Source organism: Hyperolius riggenbachi, chromosome 1 (genome assembly GCF_040937935.1).
Source record: "Hyperolius riggenbachi isolate aHypRig1 chromosome 1, aHypRig1.pri, whole genome shotgun sequence".
Classification (NCBI taxonomy): Eukaryota; Metazoa; Chordata; class Amphibia; order Anura; family Hyperoliidae; genus Hyperolius; species Hyperolius riggenbachi.
Window position 1 is genome coordinate 225,240,589 of NC_090646.1, and position 18,293 is coordinate 225,258,881.

At 47.8% G+C, this 18,293-nt stretch overlaps 1 protein-coding gene across 1 annotated transcript in view; it reads left to right on the plus strand.

Annotated features, from left to right (window-relative positions):
• The first annotated feature begins 5,550 nt into the window (after positions 1-5,550).
• ENPEP (glutamyl aminopeptidase) overlaps positions 5,551-18,293 on the plus strand; it is a 121,667-nt gene continuing 108,924 nt past the window's right edge. Inside the window, exon 1 of the mRNA XM_068278792.1 lies at positions 5,551-6,290. Within this exon, the coding sequence (XP_068134893.1) occupies positions 5,551-6,290 (740 nt within the window). The remainder of the gene's footprint in view (positions 6,291-18,293) is intronic.

Consider the following 18,293-nt stretch of genomic DNA (forward strand, 5'->3'; position numbering starts at 1 on the left):
AGCGCAGCCGCAGCGTCATGTCGTTACAGGTCTCCGTCTTCAATGCCGCCCACTGTGCTTCCACTAATCAGGAAGCACAGTGGGCGGCATTGAAGGCGGAGACATGACGCTGCGGCTGCGCTCCACGCTTGGAACGCGGAAATGAGGTGAGTAATTCTTAGCACGCCTCCGGCCACCCCGCATTTCCCGACAATTAGCTATGGAGGGGGAGAGAGGCAGAAGGAGGGGTCCCAGGTGAGGGAGGGGGGGGGATATTTCCCCCCTCCCCACCGCTGCCCCCACTGCCCCTCCTTCTAGCGCTGCTTTCACCCTCCTGCTGTGCTGCTGTGGGGGGTCGTGGTGACACCCCCCTGGGTGTCTGACACCCGGTGCGCCCCGCCCCACTGCGCCCTATGATAGGGACGCTACTGCACACCAAAACCCGCTAGCAGATCTTCAAAATGCTAGCAGATTTTGAAACGCTGTTTCTTATTTTTCTGAAACATTTCAGCTAGCATTTTTCGGTTTTGGGTAGCGGTTTTTGTGTAGCAGAATTCATAAATTGTTACAGTAAAGCTGTTACTGAACAGCTTATGTAACAAAAACGACTGCAAAACCGCTCTGAACTGGCGTGTTTCAGAGCGGTTTGTGTATTTCCTATACTTTACATTGGAGGCAGAAACGCCTCCGCAATCCAAAAATGCCTCAGCCCGGGAGTATGTGTTTCAGCAAAACACCTCCCGCTCTGGTGTGACCCACCCCATTGAAATACATTACCCTAGTGTATCTGCAGCCGCAAGTGGCTGCAAAAATGCCTGAAAACCCACTCGGTGTGCCCCAGCCCTGAGTGAGTAATTATTGCCCCTTCAGTGGCTGCTGCCGGTGCGTGTGCCACTGCGCTCCCCCACGCAGCACATGGGGAGGACGAGCGGGCCCTTTTGGGGCCCTGGCCCGGTCGCACAGGTGACTGCTGCGACCATGGCCCCTAGGCCCCTGCTGACACTTACATGACTATCCACTGCAGGGCCAGATGTATACTCAGATGTAGACGTGGGAAACAATGACTGTGGGCACCCTAACAGCTCCCTTTCTTCCCCCCTTTAGTGGCATTAGCAGGGCTGTTTCTAGCCTGTGTATCACTCCAGGCAAGAAGTCCTGTGTCACCCCCCCCTTCCCCACCAAAAAAACAACAACCAGGCATACACTAGAGAATATCAACCATGTGACGTATAAGGTGATACAGGGAGTCCAAAAAGATACAAACATGCTGAGCCTGTCGCATTTCATTGCACATACCCTTCCTGCACTCCCCAGCTTAGTGTGTAATTCCAGAGTATAGTGCAGCAGACGCTGTGCTCTCATCTCTCCGCTGGAGTCCAGTGCTGAACTTCCATCTGTCTGCTCATTACTCGTCCTAGTGCTCAGCATCTCCTAGCGCGTGTAGCGTGATTGAGAGTGAGGTCTACAGGAAGACAGACAGGTCGCACAGGTTTAGCAGTGGACTCCGGCGGGGAGGTAAGAGCACAGCGTTTGCGGTGTTATACTCTGCATTTACACACTGGGCTAGGGGAGTGCAGGAGGGTAACAGGGAAAGATAGTGGCATAAGTGGACATAAGGGGGCACAGGGGGACAGACAGAGGTACAGGGGGCAGACGGAGGCACAGGGGGCTTGTAGAAGGCACACAGGGACAGAAGTAAGCACAAAGGGGGACAGTAGGAGGCAGAAAAGGACTGAAGGAGGAACAGAAGAAGGAGGAGGACAGAAGGATGCAAAGGGAGACAAACAGAGGCACAAAAGGGGACAGAAGGAGGCAGAGGGGGACTGAAGGTGGAATAGGGGGACAGAAGGAGGCACAGGGAGACAGAAGGAGGCACAAAGGGGGATAGAAGGAGGCACTGGGGACAGAAGGAGGAAAAAAGGGACAGAAGGAGGCACAGAGAGGGGCACAGAAGAAGGCACAGGGGATGGAAGAACACACAAAGGGGGTGTAACGACTGCAGAATTATCTCCGTGGTCAACGCACAAGATGTGCACTGACACTGCAGAGATCCTCCACAAGCATTTAAATAACAGAACCCAGCTTTGGTGCAATGCACCTGTAGAGAGGAATTCCCACCGGCAGATGGAGCTCTGGAGTGCAGAGGAGTGAACCCTCTGCACTGCCACAGATGCCAGATGGAAATTGTACGAGGTGAAACAATACAGGGCACGATAGCCCCTAAAGAGAGAGTGAGCACAGAGACAGAATGTTTGTATGTCCACCAATCCAATCGCCACCCGGCGACAGTTGACATACAACAGCAAAAACCAAAGTGAGAAAGCAATCGCCAGAATGGCGATTGCTAATAGAGACACAAGACTGAATGAGACAGAACGTGACTGAGTAAGGAAGACACAGCAACCCTAAACAGAGAGTGAGCACAGAGACAGAATGTATGTATGTCCACCAATCCAGTCGCCACCCGGCGACGGTTGACATACAACAGCGAAAACCAAAGTGAAAACCAAAGTGAGAAAGCAATCGCCAAAATGGCGATTGCTAATAGAGACACAAGACTGAATGAGACAGAGCGTGACTGAGTAGGAAAGGCACAGCAAAGAACCACAATCTGAACGTCAAAGAAAATAACAAACAAACTACCTAAACGCGGTCGCCGCATGAGAAGCGCAACAGCGACAAAACACGTTAATGGCGTGGTCTCCGCACGAGAAGCGCAACAGAGACAAAACACGCCAACCCTGACTAACAAATGAACCTAACAAAGACGACAGACAAATAACGCGAACGCTTGCTAATCGTTTGCCTCCCTCCAGACAACAGCAAGCGTTCGTGCTGGACAAGACAGACTAAAGGAGTAACCAGTAGCAACCGCAGCTAAGGTTATACTCCAAGACAGACAAAGGAGATCCACCGCCACTACAGCCAGGGCAATGCGATCTAGGAACAAGACCAAACGATTTACTGCCAGCCGCCGCAGGCGACAGTACAATCGCAGGGACCAGTCAAAAACAGCACAGGAATAAACAGTACAAATAATACAAAGCCTGACTGCACTATAGAAAATGCAAGATGCACTCCCCAATAATTAACTACACTAGAATCTTCGCCAACAATCAACAGAGGGGCTGAAACTCCAGGAAAGTTAGCAGGAACAAACCTTCATGACCAGCACGGAATTCTGGGAGGAAATGGTATTTATACTGCAAGCCATCAAAGGAAGCAGCTAAGCAATTTGCATGACAAGTGGATGCAAATTCCTCACCAGAACAGCAACTCTGAAACTTGCAGAATGAAGACAGGTCTATTTTCTAGGGACCTGCAGCACTCAGACCTAAAAAATGGTCAAAAAGCTGTCTGCCTGTGCCGACAGCAGAGCAGATCATTACAGGGCGACTCTAGGAGGCACAGTAAGACAGATATATGCACAGGGGGGCAGAGGTAGCACAAGGGGACAGAGGGAGGCACAGGGGGACTGAAAGAGGCACAAGGAGACAAAAGGAGGCACAAAGGAGTATAGAAAGAGGCACAGGGGCACAGAAGGACACACAGGGGAATGAAGGAGGCACAAGACATAAGGAGGCACAAAGGGGCACAGAAAGAGGAACCGAGGGATGCACGGGGGGGGGGGTCCACAGAGGGACACAGTGGAGGCTGCCTGCAACTTACACTATCCGGACTGTGTCATGTCTGTAGTACTGCTGCTTCTCAGGACACCAGGTGACAGAACACCTGTGGGGTAGTCCAGGGGCAGGGCTTAGTCTGGGGGTGGGGCTTAAACCAGGGGCCTGGTGCCGCCCAGGACCAATGGCACTCTCAAAGCTATAGCTTTTGGCGACTGACACCACTGGATCGGAAAGATGGAGGACAACGTGGAAGCCTTATTAGGATCCAGAGGTTTCCCCTCCTGAGGTAAGTACCCCATAGGAGCACTATTTTTCTTACAGATTCTCTTTAAATAACGATTTTTTACTGACATATTAGGACACTTTTAGCACCTTTTTTTACTGCACTTTTTCCACAAATGGCAATTTCAGGTGGAATTTGTGAATACGAACTTGGTCATACTTCAGTCGGTAATTTTCCGACATTTAATGAATGGAGGCCAATGTGTATTACAAACTATGAACCTGAAATAGAGCTTAAAGAGACTCTGAAGCGAGAATAAATCTCGCTTTAGAGCTCATAGTTAGCAGGGGCACGTGTGCCCCTGCTAAACCGCCGCTATAGCACCGCTAAACGGGGGTCCCTTCACCCCCAAACCCCCCACTGCGACACTTGGTCGCAGACTTGGTTGCTCCTGGAGGCAGGGCTAAGGGCTGCAGCCCTGCCTCCAGTCGCGTCTATCGGCCGCGCATCGCCGCCTCTCCCCCGCCCCTCTCAGTGAAGGAAGACTGAGAGGGGCGGGGGAGAGGCGGAGATACGCGCTGACAGACGCGCGTGGGGCAGGGCTGCGGCGGTTAGCCCTGCCCCAACCAGGAAGCACTCCCCCGCTGCATGGAGGGGGATTTGGGGGTGAAGGGACCCCCGTTAAGCCGCGGGATAGCGGCAGTTTAGCAGGGGCACACGTGCCCCTGCTATCTATGATGTGAAGCGAGATTTATTCTCGCTTCAGACTCTCTTTAAAGGAAATCTTAATCAGTGACAATGGGCTCTATTCTCAAAGACTTCCCGCATGCGGTAAAGTACATGCGGGAAGTTTGCGACCAAAACACCGTCAAGTTGATATTCTCAAAATGTTCCGCATGTTTTTCCGCATGCGGTAAAAGTGCGGGATTCATGCGGAAAAATTTTCGCAAAAGTCGGTATTTTCCGCAATAAAAAAATCAATTCTCAAAAATGTTCAGGCGCATCATTTCGTCGTTATTTACCGATTTTTTATCACCTACAAGTAGGTGATATATTCCGCATCCCATTGACTTAAATGAAGTCTGGAGGCTTATGGGCTGTGCTTGCTGGACTTTAACTTTTTTTTTAAAACACTTTTTCATGCGACCTTTTTACCGCATGATTTCCGCATGAATAATGGCTGTTACCGCATCTTTTTTCCCGCATGCAGAAAATATTAGTGAATGTGGAAAAAATGCGGAGTTTACCGCTGGCGGTAATTTTGCGGTGATTTGGCCTCTTTGAGAATAGAACCCTATCTCTCAATAGAAGTTATGCCATCATGAGACATGCCATAGTTCTAGCACAGTAAAACAATTTATTATGTTTATTGCCTAATCCCAGGAAGGAACCCTCATCAATTAAGTTTCATTGCAGGTGTTTGGGCAGAGTCCACCGATAGAGCACCTTTCTGTCTCCAATTTAGAGATGTTCCACTAGTTGCATGTGTCCTGCAAGCCGCTGATAAATGCCCTGGGAAGATAGCTATCCCGCTGTCATCTATCGCTGATTATTAACACGAAGTTATTTCCAGCCAGGCTGTGAAGGGAAGGAGGAGGAGGTCCTAGGAGGGGGAAAGCTAAGAGAAGTGAGTTAGAAGTAGTTGGTGTCGGAGAAAAGTGTCACATCAGCCTGAGCTCAGCAGAGAGGGAGGGAGGGAATAGGTGATCCGCTACAGCCGCTATGGTGTTCGAGGACATGGACACTTATGATAACGTGGACTCTAGTAAGAAAGTCTGTATCACTGGGAAACATGTGGCCATAATTGTAGGGGCGGTGGTAGTGGTGGGATTAGCTGTTGGCTTGGGAGTAGGTCTCTCTTACCCAGCACCATGTAAATCTACCAACGGTGATGCTACGACGGCACCTACTGCGTCCAGCACCTCTAGTACCACCAGCGGGACCAGCACTGCTACCACCAGCGGGACCAGCACTGCTACTTCCACCTCTAGCACCACAACCACCACCACAGGGCAGCCAGAGTCTCAAGTGTGCCCGGTTAACAATGCTGACAGCAGCGGAGACTGGAAGAGTTTCCGACTTCCAGATCACATTAGACCTCTCCACTACGACCTTGAGATCAAACCAGAGATGGATAAAGATACTTACAGCGGTACTGTGGTCATCTGGCTAAAGCTGACAAAGGCAGACACCCGGCACCTATGGCTTCACATCAGGGAGAGCAAAATCAGCGAGCAGCCCAAGCTGAACAATCGTTATGGCCAAGACATCCCTCTGAAGAACTGCTTCGAGTACCAGACGCAGGAGTATCTGGTGCTGGAGTCCACGCAGGTCCTAGGGGCCAATGCCAATGACGAGAACCAGGAGGACAGCTATCGTCTGACCCTGCACTTCACCGGCCTGCTGAATGGAACTCTGGTGGGGTTCTACAGGACCACCTACCAGGAAAATGGAGAGACCAAGTAATGTATCTACTAATTTACCCATCCTCTTTTATTCTGCCTAAAATCTGACCTGCTAGCTAGCAGGCTTTTAAATGGTCAAGATACAGCTGAGTTGCAATGGTCTTTTATCACACTCTCTGACAGATACCAATTCAGTAATTATATGGGTGAGTGTGTTGCTTAGGTTCACTGGATGTGAACGCAATTGTATGTGCATGTTCACATCTCTACATTGTAATGGGTCACATAATTATCCCCAAGGCTCGTACCTACATCGCAACCTTTTGCATGATTTTTTTTCGATGATCAGTGATTTTTTTTTTTCGTGTGATAAGTGATCGTTTCCATAATCTGGCGACGTGGGTATGTGTGCACTATTAACCGAATGATGTTGTGACTTGCGGCAATTACTACCATCACGGCACATAGGATCCTTAAAGGGAACCTAAACTGAGGATAGGGATTTTTCCTTTTAAAATAATACCAGTTGCCTGACTCTCCTGCTGATCCTGTGTCTCTGTAGGTACTCGCCATACAATTTTCTGTTAGCTTTTTTCCATGTTGTAGGTAAATCTAACAGAAAGTTGTATGGTGTGGACACAGTATAATACTTTTAGCCACAGCCCCTGAACAAGCATGCAGATCAGGTGCTCTGACTGAAGTCAGACTGGATTGGCTGCATGCTTGTTTCAGATCAACCACTACTGCAGTGAAAGATCAACAGGATAGCCAGGCAACTGGTATGATTTAAAAGGAAACATCCATATCCCTCTCAGTTTAGGTTCCCTTTAAGATCTCTGACCACCGCGTAAAGTACTATGATCATTTGACCTCTTGTTCACGCTGGTTGTGCGTTGCGTGTTCCTGCGGCTAGGAAGTTGGATCAGGGAATGCTCGTTCTTTGGGAGGAGTCGCTGTGAGGTTCCCTGATAAGTCTTCAGGTGAGTATTCAGCTTTAACCACCATGGCGTTCTATTACCTGTGCCAGGGTGGTGGCGCAGCAGTTTTTTGTAAAACATTTTTTTTTTAAATCATGTAGCTAGCCTAGCCCCCCTCCCTGCGGCGTCCGGCGCGTAGCTTCGATCGCCACCGGCGCGTACCCACGTAAGGAAATCCCGTTCTGAACGGGATTTCCTTAAGGGCTTCCCTGTCGCCATGACGACGATCGCGATGACGTCATCGACGTCGTGACGTCAGACAGAGTCCCGATCCACCCTTCAGAGCTGCCTGGCACTGATTTGGAAAAGCTCTTGCTAATGCAATGCTATGGGGTATTTTTTTTTATAAAATCACATCGCTCAAGTGGGATCACACCCATAGCATTACATTAGCAAGAGTTTTTCAAGTCACAAAGCGCTCAGAAAAGCGCTGCTAGTCAGTTCCAGGCCTAATGGCTGCATTTTAACATGGCTTGCTGCACTGTAACACATCGTCTGTGCGACCTTCACTTTGTACCGGTTGCAGTATATATTGGTGTGTGGCATCCCAACGCACTGCACAAAATGTGTGCGTTAACAGTGAAGCATACTTTTCCTTGACTGTATGCTTCACTGCATCATTCAAATAACGAACAGCACCACTTTACAGTTCCATTGGTTTCCTACTTTTACAAGGATTGCAATGCCTGCTGTAAACTTAGTCTTGGGCTCCGTACACTAGGGCTGCACGATTTTAGGGAAAAATCGAAATTGCGATTTTTCCTCTCAGAAATTGCAATTTCTATTTTTTTTTTTTCCCCCGATTTTTTTTTTTTTTTTTTTATTAAATGCTGGGGGGTTTCTGCACTGCCCGGTCCGCTGTCTGTAATACTTTACTTCTGGCCCCGCTGTGCGCAGATTGGCCAGAAGCAGTGAATATGTATGAGTGTTAATGAGCGGGGGGGTGGGGGAGAGATCCACTCCAGCGAGCGGCCGGGCACATAATACAGCATTACCAATCACTGGCTAGCGATGGAATGACGGCAGCGGTAGGCTGAGCTGTATGCTCTGTACAGCTCCGCCTACCACTGCCGTCATTCCATCGCTAGCCAGTGATTGGTAATGCTGCTGTATGTGCCCGGCCGCTCGCTCGAGTGGATCCGCCCCCCGCTCATTAACACTCATACATATTCACTGCTTCTGGCCAATCCGCGCACAGCGGGGCCAGAAGCAAATTATTAAACAGGACCGAAAAACCGAAGGTAGTGACGATCAGCAGATCGTCTTGCCACGAACCGCGGTTTCAGTTTTAAACCGAAAAACCGCGCAGCCCTACCGTACACACTATGGCCCATATGCAAAGAACTTTTTCTCCTGAGTTTCCTCCTAGGTGATATTTTCACATTTTGGCCCAGTGCACACCAACAACCTCTAGCAGATCCGCAAAATACTAAAGGTTTTTAGGCCTGGTGCACACCAAAAACCGCTAGCAGATCCTCAAAATGCTAGCAGATTTTGAAACGCTTTTTCTTATTTTTCTATGGCGTTTTGCTAGCGTTTTGCGGATTGCTGCAGCGGATTTCAGTATAGTACATTTCATATATTGTTACAGTAAAGCCTGTTACTGAACAGCTTCTGTAACAAAAACGCCGGCAAAACCGCTCTGAACAGGCGTTTTTCAGAGCGGTTTGCGTTTTTCCTATGCTTAACATTGAGGCAGAAACGCATCCGAAATCCAAAAAATGCCTCACCCCGGCATTTTTCGTTTCTGCAAAACGCCTCCCGCTCTGGTGTGCACCACCCCATTGAGATACATTGACCAAGCAGATCCGCAGCCACAAGCGGCTTCAGAAACGCTGAAAAAGCCGCTAGGTGTGCACCAGCCCTTAAAGCAGATGTAGGCCTGGTGCACACCAAGCGTTTTTGGTAGCATTTTCAAAAATGCTGCCACTTGTGAAACCGCTTAGCTAATGTATCTCAATGAGATGGTGCACACCAGCTGTTTGTGGTTTTTAGCAAACCGCAAATGTGGCTCCTGCAGCATTTTTGCGATTTGCATATGTGTTTCTGCCTCAGTGTAAAGTATAGGATAGCTCAAACCGCTCTAAAATAAAACACTAGATCAGGCCCAGTGTACTCCAAAAACCTCTAGCAGGTCTGCAAAACGCTAGAGGTTTTTGAAAATAATTTCAGAGCGATTCTATGCATGTTTTCTAAAGCATGTTTTCCTAGCACATTACAAATATTGTTACAGTAATGCTGGGAATACATGGGTCAATCCAGCGGCCGATTAGCCGCCGGATCGACCCCAGCCGCATCCCCGCTCGTCCGCTGATCGATTACCGATCGACCCCCGCCGGCGCTTCCTTATCAGCGCTCGATTCCCTGCCATTGTCCGGCGGGGGTCGAGCGGCTTGATCGGGCCAGCTGAATATTATCAGCTGGTCGATACACGGTACAGAAACGTACCGTGTATCCCCAGCATAAAACTGTTACTGAACAGCTTCTGTAACAAAAACGCCTGGAAAACCACTCTGATCTAGCGTTTTTCAGAGCTGTTTTCCACTTTTCTATTCTTTAACATTGAGGCAGGTATGCCTCAGATATCTACAAAATGCTGCAGCCCCTGAGTTTGCGTTTGTGGAAAAATTGAATCTCTCTGGTGTGCCCCATCCCATCCCATTCACTTTCATTAGCCAAGCAGTTTTCCCCCTGCAAGTGTTTTAAAAAACGCTCCAGAACCGCTCTGGTGTGCACCAGCCCTCAGAGCAGTTTTCCAGGCGTTTTTGTTACAGTAGCTGTTCAGTAACAGCTTTTACTGTAACAATATTTGAAATCTGCTACACAAAAACGCTCCCAAAAACGCTAGGCATGTTTAGAAAACCTCTCTAAGGGCCCATTCACACTAGAGCGGTTTGCCGGCGATTTCGGCAAAATGCTCAAGCGCTGGCGCTTTTTAACCACTTGAGGACCCACCCTTTACCCCCCCCTTAACGACCAGCGCTGTTGTAGCTGATCTGTGCTGGGTGGGCTCTGCAGCCCCCAGCACAGATCAGCGTGCAGGCAGAGCGACCAGATCGCCCCCCTTTTTTCCCCACTAGGGGGATGATGTGCTGGGGGGGTCTGATCGCTCCTGCCTGCGGGTGTTGCGGGGGGGGGGGGCACCTCAAAGCCCCCCTCCGCGGCGAAATCCTCCCCCTCCCTCTCCTACCTGGCCCCCCCTGGTAAGCCGGGCTGCACAGGACGCTATCCGTCCTGTGCAGCCAGTGACAGGCTGTCTCCGGTCACATGGCGGCGATCCCCGGCCGCTGATTGGCCGGGGATCGCCGATCTGCCTTACGGCGCTGCTGCGCAGCAGCGCCGTACAAATGTAAACAAAGCGGATTATTTCCGCTTGTGTTTACATTTAGCCTGCGAGCCGCCATCGACGGCCCGCAGGCTATTCACGGAGCACCCGCCGTGAATTGACAGGAAGCAGCCGCTCGCACGAGCGGCTGCTTCCTGATTAATCAGCCTGCAGCTGGCGACGCAATACTGCGTCGCTGGTCCTGCAGCTGCCACTTTGCCGACGCGCGTTATGAGTGCGCGGTCGGCAAGTGGTTAAAGCGCCTGTGCAATAATACCCTATGGGCCCGTTCTCACTTGGGCGATTTGCGATAATCACTGGAGATTAACGGCCAAACGCAAACGTGTAGCCCGCACCATTTTCAGTGCTAAAGAAGCACTAAACGCGATCGCTAAAAAAAATCACCAAGTGTAAATGGCGATTTTTTTTTTTTTTTTTTTTTTTTTTTTTTTTTTAATTTTATTTATTTATTTATTTTTATTTTTTTTTTTTTTTATCCGCGTTCAGTTCCTGCAAAATGCATTCATAGTCTATGATGTCTGCAGATTTCATACACACCTTGTTTAACAGACATTCATCTGCAGATCAGATCCACCAGGATGGATCTTCAGATCTGTAGATGATTGTCTGATCTACAGATGAATGTCTGTTAAACAAGGTGTGTATGAGGATCTGCAGATATCATAGACTATGAATGCATTTTGCAGGAACTGATCTTTTGCAGGAACATATCTGCAGATCCTCATACACACCTTGTTTAAAGGGAAGGTTCAGGGTGGCTCTTAAAAAAATAAAAATGCCCATCCACTTACCTGGGGCTTCCTCCAGCCGTGGGCAGCCAGGACGTGCCCTCGGCGCCGCTCCGCAGGCTCCCGGTCCCCTCCGGTGGCCGACCCAACCTGGCCAGGCCGGCTGCCAGGTCGGGCTCTTCTGCGTTTCAAAATGCGCCTCACGGGGGCGCGCTGACGTCATCGGACGTCCTCCGGGCTGTACTGCACAGGCGCAGAACTACTGCGCCTGCGCAGTACAGCCCGGAGGACGTCCGATGAGGCGCATTTTGAAACGCAGAAGAGCCCGACCTGGCAGGCGGCCTGGCCAGGTCGGGTCGGCCACCGGAGGGGACCGGGAGCCTGCGGAGCGGCGCCGAGGGCACGTCCTGGCTGCCCACGGCTGGAGGAAGCCCCAGGTAAGTGGATGGGCATTTTTATTTTTTTAAGAGCCACCCTGAACCTTCCCTTTAAACAAGGTGTGTATGAGGATCTGCAGATATCATAGACTATCAATGCATTTTGCAGGAACGGATCTTTTGCAGGAACTGATCTTTTGCAGATACTGATCTGTTGCATGTGTACAGCATCTGTGTGTGCAGCATCTTGCAAATATTTTTATCTGATGGGGAGTTCAGCTCCATAGAATAGACTGTGTAGAGTATGGCTCTCATACTACATGGAAGGGGGTAAAATTGGTCTGTGATCTTTCATTTTCCAAAGACTTTTATCTGACGTGTGTACACACCTTAAGGCTTTCATTGACCATCTTTAGTAATTAGCTGCATGTGGCAAGATGCTTTGTTAGGCCTAGTGCACACCAGAGCGTTTCGGCTGCGGTTTGCGATCCGTATGCGGGTGCGGATCCACTTGGGTAATGTATTTCAATGGGCTGGTGCACACCAGAGCGGGAGGCGTTTTGCAGAAACACATACTCCCGGGCTGCTGCAGATTTTGGATTGCGGATGCGTTTCTGCCTCAATGTTAAGTATAGGAAAAACGCAAACCACTCTGAAAAACGGCACTTCAGAGCGGTTTGCCAGGCGTTTTTTGTTACAGTAGCTGTTCAGTAACAGCTTTTACTGTAACAATACATGAAATCTACTACACCAAAAACGCTTCCCAAAACCGCAAAATGCTAGCTGAAACGCTACATAAAAATAACAAAGCGTTTCAAAATCTGCAAGCATTTTGCGGATCTGCTAGCGGTTTTTGGTGTGCACCAGGCCTAACTAAAGGCTAGTACACACTAGCAATTTTGAATGGTCATTGATTGGTCAATTTTAATGCAGATTATATAGGTAAATGGTCATACTACATGGAGGTGGTAACATTGACCAATGATTGGCCTATCAAAATTGCTAGTGTGTACTAGGCTTAAAGCCTGGTACACACATCCAATTTTGATTAGCCAATGATTGGTTAATTTTACCACTTCCATGTAGTGTGAGAGCTTACTACACAATCTGTTGGCCCTCTTATTACATGGAGGTGGTAAAATTGGTCAGTGATTGGCCAATTTAGAATTGCATGCGTGTATGCACCCTTATTTTTAAGACCTTGATTGACTAAAGGTGCATACACACATCAGACTATAGTCTTTGGAAAATGAAAGATCACAGACCAATCTTACCCCCTTCCATGTAGTATGAGAGCCATACCTTCACAGTCTATTCTATGGAGCTGAACTCCACATCAGAAAAAAATCTTTGCAAGATGACAAAAGATCTGTAGCTGCAAAAGATCTGTTCCTGACAAAAATCCATTCCTGCAAATTGCAATGATAGTCTATGAGATCTGCAGATCATCATACACACATGATTTAACTGACATTCATCTGCAGATCAAGCAATCATCTGCAGATCTGAAAATCCATCCTGGTGGATCTGATCTGTGGATGAATGTCAGTTAAATCATGTGTGTATGATGATCTGCAGATCTCATAGACTATCATTGCAATTTGCAGGAATGGATTTTTGTCAGGAACAGATCTTTTGCAGCTACAGATCTTTTGTCATCTTGCAAAGATTTTTTTCTGATGTGGAGTTCAGCTCCATAGAAAAGACTGTGTAGAGTATGGCTCTCATACTACATGAAGGGTGGTAAGATTGGTCTGTGATCTTTCACTTTACAAAGACTATAGTCTGATGTGTGTATGCACCTTATGGCCTGGAACCCACTGAAATCCGCAAACGCAACCGCTAGCGTTTTGCCTGAGCGGTTTGCAAGCGGATTCATGCGAGGTTTCGGTCGCGTTTTGCAACAGTGTATTTTTTTCCTCAGCGGTTGTGTAGCGTTTTGCGTTTCGCGTTTTTATCCTGATTGGTCCTGTAAATTAATTTTAATTTTGTTACAGTGTGCTGAACCGCAAAACGCTAGCAAAACCGCTCAGTTTAGGTTTTGCTGAGCGTTTCTGCTAGCGTTTCAATACTTTACATTGAAGCGTTAACGCTCCCAAAATGCTGCAGGTCCTGCGTTTGCGTCTCTGGGAAACGCAAACGCTCCTGTGGAAGTTGCCCCATCCATTAACATCAGCTGAGCATTTTGGCAAAACGCTAGCGTATCGCAGCGCTGCCAAAATGCTCAAAAAAACGCTCTTGTGGGTTCCAGCCCTGAGGCTGGGTGCACACATAGCAGAAACACTGTGTTGTATGCAGCAATGTTAGTCTATGGGGCGCAGAAAAAGTTGCATTTCCCTGCGTTTGTACAGTATGCGTTCCGCAAACGCTGGTAGTGTTGCATAATATGCAGGCTGGCTGCCAAAATGCACACAATGAAAGTCTATGGTAACGCATATGCATTGCGTTTTTCATGCGTTTTTGAATTAAAAATGAAAGACCTCTGATGTGTTTCAGCTTCCTGTTGTCTTTCTAGTGATTTCCACAAATTAAAAAAAAAAATAATGCATATGTGTTCTCCATTAGCTAACCGCAAACACATTAAAAAGCACGTAAAATGCATGAAAAACGCATCTGCGTAAAAAAACCAGCGAACATAAAACGCACCAAAAATGCGGTAAAGATGCAATAGCAAGATGCAGGAGCACCATCCTTAAAGAAAACCTGAACTGATAATTAAAAGTCAAAATAAGCATACACAGGTCATACTTACCTCCAGTGTAGTCTACTCCTAAATCTCTTTATCCTTTCCCGTGTCTTGTATGTCCACTGTGATCAAGGGAATTCTCCGTCCTCCATTTTAAAAATGGCCATTACCCCATAACCGCTTTCTTGTCAGCACACTGTTAGGGCTGGAACCCACAGGAGCGCTTTTGGCAGCGTTTTGGCAGCACTGCGATACGCTAGCAGTTTGCCAAAACACTGGGCTAATGTTAATGGATGGGGCAACTTCCACATGAGCGTTTGCGTTTCCCAGAAACGCAAACGCAGGACCTGCAGCATTTTGGGAGCGTTAGCGCTTCAATGTAAAGTATTGAAACGCTAGCAGAAACGCTCAGCAAAACCTAAACTGAGCGGTTTTGCTAGCGTTTTGCGGTTCAGCACACTGTAACAAAATTAAAAATAATTCACAGGACCAATCAGGTAAAAACGCAAAACGCTACGCACCCGCTGGGCAAAAAAATACAATGTTGCAAAACACGACCAAAAACGCGCATGAATCCGCTTGCAAACCGCTCAGACAAAACGCTAGCGGTTGCGTTTTGCGTTTGCTGATTTCAGTGGGTTCCAGGCCTCAAACTGTAACATGGTCCACTTGATCCATAGGGAAACATGGACATTACCGGGCATATCAGTTGTCCACTCAGCTATAACTGACAGCAACTGATAGATAACTGACAGCAACTGATAGATAACTGACAGCAACTGATAGATAACTGACAGCAACTGATATATATCTGACAGCAACTGATATATTTCAGTTCTGACAAAATGTTGTCAGAACTGGAAGGGATCATTGTCAGAAGAAAATGGTGAGCTTCTGAGAGGAACTGATGGCAAGGTAACTATGTAATGTTCATTTGAAATTACCTCATGTGTTTATTTTCAATAATTTTACTCAGTACAGGTTCTCTTTAAATGCTTCTTTTTCATGCTATGTCATATGCGACCCCAGCCTGAGCCCTGGGGCCCACCAGAGTGCTTTCAGCTGCATGTTGAGATCACCGGTTAACCCATGAGCAATAGGGCAGTTGAACTGTGTTCTCAGCAAGCAGTTACCAGGTGGCAGTGAGCAGTTACCAAGCAGCAGTGAGCAGTTGTCAGGCAGCAGCAAGCAGTTGTGGCAGTTTACTGCTCATCGAAAAGAACCCATACGCTGATTAATGTGAATGAGAGAAACCCACTGGTCCTGTAGGCTTAGAGAACCTGAACTGAAAATAAAAAGTCAAATTAACCATACTTACCTCCTGTTAATGTGCGTTGCGACTTTTTTGTTTCATTGTAATTTTACATTGTGATTTTAACGTTGCATCACAATGCAACGTCCCACTGTGAACTTAGCCGAAGGGTGACATTTGCCAATAAAGATTGGATATGTATATGCATCCTAAGGGCTGGCACCCACTAGAACATTTTTTTAGGGATCACTTTCAATCGCTAGCGATTTCCCTAAACGCTCTGCCAATCTAAATGGATGGGATAGATTTCACTAGGCAAATCGCAATCGCAGAACATGCAGCATTCTGGGAATGCTTCCATTCTAATGTATTGTATAGGAGCAGGGAAATCTCTCCCAAAATCACTAGCAAAGCGCTACTACAAATTGCTAGCAATTGCGTTAGTGCTTTGCGTTTTCTAGCGGGTCCCAGGCCTAAGGCTACTTTCCCAGTGGACATTGGATTCCCTGTAGCAGCAGCAGGAATGCAATGCAAAAGAACGGGAATGTCACACCACACATTATCTGCACATTGCGTTGCATTCAGGGCTAGTTCACACCAAAAAGTCGCTAAGCGTAATTGCAAGTGCTTAGCCATTTACCGGTATATAGCGAATTGCAGTAGTGATTACTGGCATGTGCCTAGCAATTTTCTATTTATGCCTAGTGATTTTGGAACAGTTATGTTTTTGTGGCAAAACAGGAAGTACACTTTGACCCGGAAGAGAACAGCTTTTTGCTGAAAGTTTTCCCTTTTTCTATACTTTACATTCAGGTGTAATTGCCTCCATAATGCTTCTGGACCCGTGTTTGCGTTTGGGAAAAAGCCACATCACTCTGGTGTGAACTAGCCCATACAAACACATTAGCCGAGCGCTTTACAAAACGCTGGTGCTTTCAAAAGCTGATATAGCTTGTATAATCAGCTGTCAATAGTTTCTGAACCGGACTAGCTGTATTCACAGTTCTGGTTCTACACTCTCCTGTGTACAAAAATTACCTAAAGTTCTATTTTCAAACTGTTTATTAGCCCAAGCTAAATTTCCCTTTGCAGTATGGAAGTGCAGTGTACAGTGCATGACCTATGTAACAGCACATCAGAGGCTCTCCGTTATTTTTCTAGCACAGCATTCCTGCAAAGTGTGAACAATTTGATGTAAAGCCTGACAGTGCCGTCTCTCAGGAGAAACATTCCTCTTGCATGATGGTGATGGATCCATTTTTAAGCTGCTTTGTGTCATCTGAGGCAGCATGCAGTAGTATGAAGGATACTCCCACTATGAAGAACTTGCTTTCTTTTTAGCAGAGCAGGTATATCCACCAGGCAACTTAGGCAGGTGTTTTGGGCCTAGCGGGTGCCAAGGGGCCAACCTGCTACCTTCGTTGACCTCTCCTCTTTAGCTCACAAAAGGGACCACAAGGGGGGGGGGGCAAAATCTACTACCTGGCCTATGGCCCCATTACACATGAATCCATACCCTGCTTCTTAGGGTTCATTTACATATGGTGGTCACAAAAAAATATTTTCTGGGGGAAGGTGGCAGTATTTTTTTGCAACACCCTTTTGGAAGGGTCCAAGTCAATATGGGGATCCTTGTCCTAGTTAGCCTTGCTGGCAGTTGAGGAGCTACCAGATACTGAAAAGTGAGCATTTTTTTTTTATACGGAGTATATTGAGGACTTTATTACCTGAATTCCTGTGCAGGCTATTGCTAACAGAAAAGTTTTCGCTACTTGAAGATTGTGATTTAATAAAAAAAAATCCCCTGTAGCACTACATTAGCAAGAGCTTTTCAAATCACAATTGCTTAGAAAAGCACAGCTAGTGGGTCCCAGTCCTTACTTTTATTGTGATGGTCACATGATTTAGAGTGACCAGACGTCCCGGATTTCCCGGGACGCGTCCCGGATTCGGGGTCCGCTGTCCCAGGCTGCATGAGGTCCCGGGAAACGTCGCGCTTTTAGCAGCGGAACGTCCCGGCCTCGGGACTCTGGTCACTTTATTGCATGAACTGGCAGCGGCCCTGCTCCAGCCTCCTTACTGTCTTCCAGTGTTCAGGCAGGCGAGCAGGGCTGCGGCAAGATGGCTGCCAAAGCCCTGTACTGGAGACTATTTGTGTCTCCAGTACAGGGCTTTGGGCGCCATCTTGCCGTAGCCCTGCTCTGCCTGTCAGCGCGGGAGACTGCAGGAGGATCGTCCGGGGGAGATGCGTGCCAGAGGAGTCTTCTGCCAGGTGAGTAAATGCTTTTTTTTCCCCAGGTGTTGTCCACTATGCATTTATTTTGTGCTGACATGTTTGCCCGCAGTGCGTTTATTTTGTGCTGACATGTTGCCCACAATGCGCTTATTTTGTGCTGACATGTTGCCCATTGCATTTATTTTGTGCTGACATTTTGCCCACATTGCGTTTATTTTCTGGTGTCTGGGGTAACTGTTGCTGCATTTATTATTTAATGGTCATAGTTGGCTATGTTTGCTGCTTTGGGGTTACGGTATACTATTAAATAGCATCACACCGTTTCTGCACACCCATGATGCGAAACCTCGTCTGACCACATCATGGCGTAAACACTGCTTTCTCATGCCTCGCTGTTACATCATTATGTTAGCTCCGCCCATACAATGTCATGGCCACACACATTTCTCGGCGTGGCA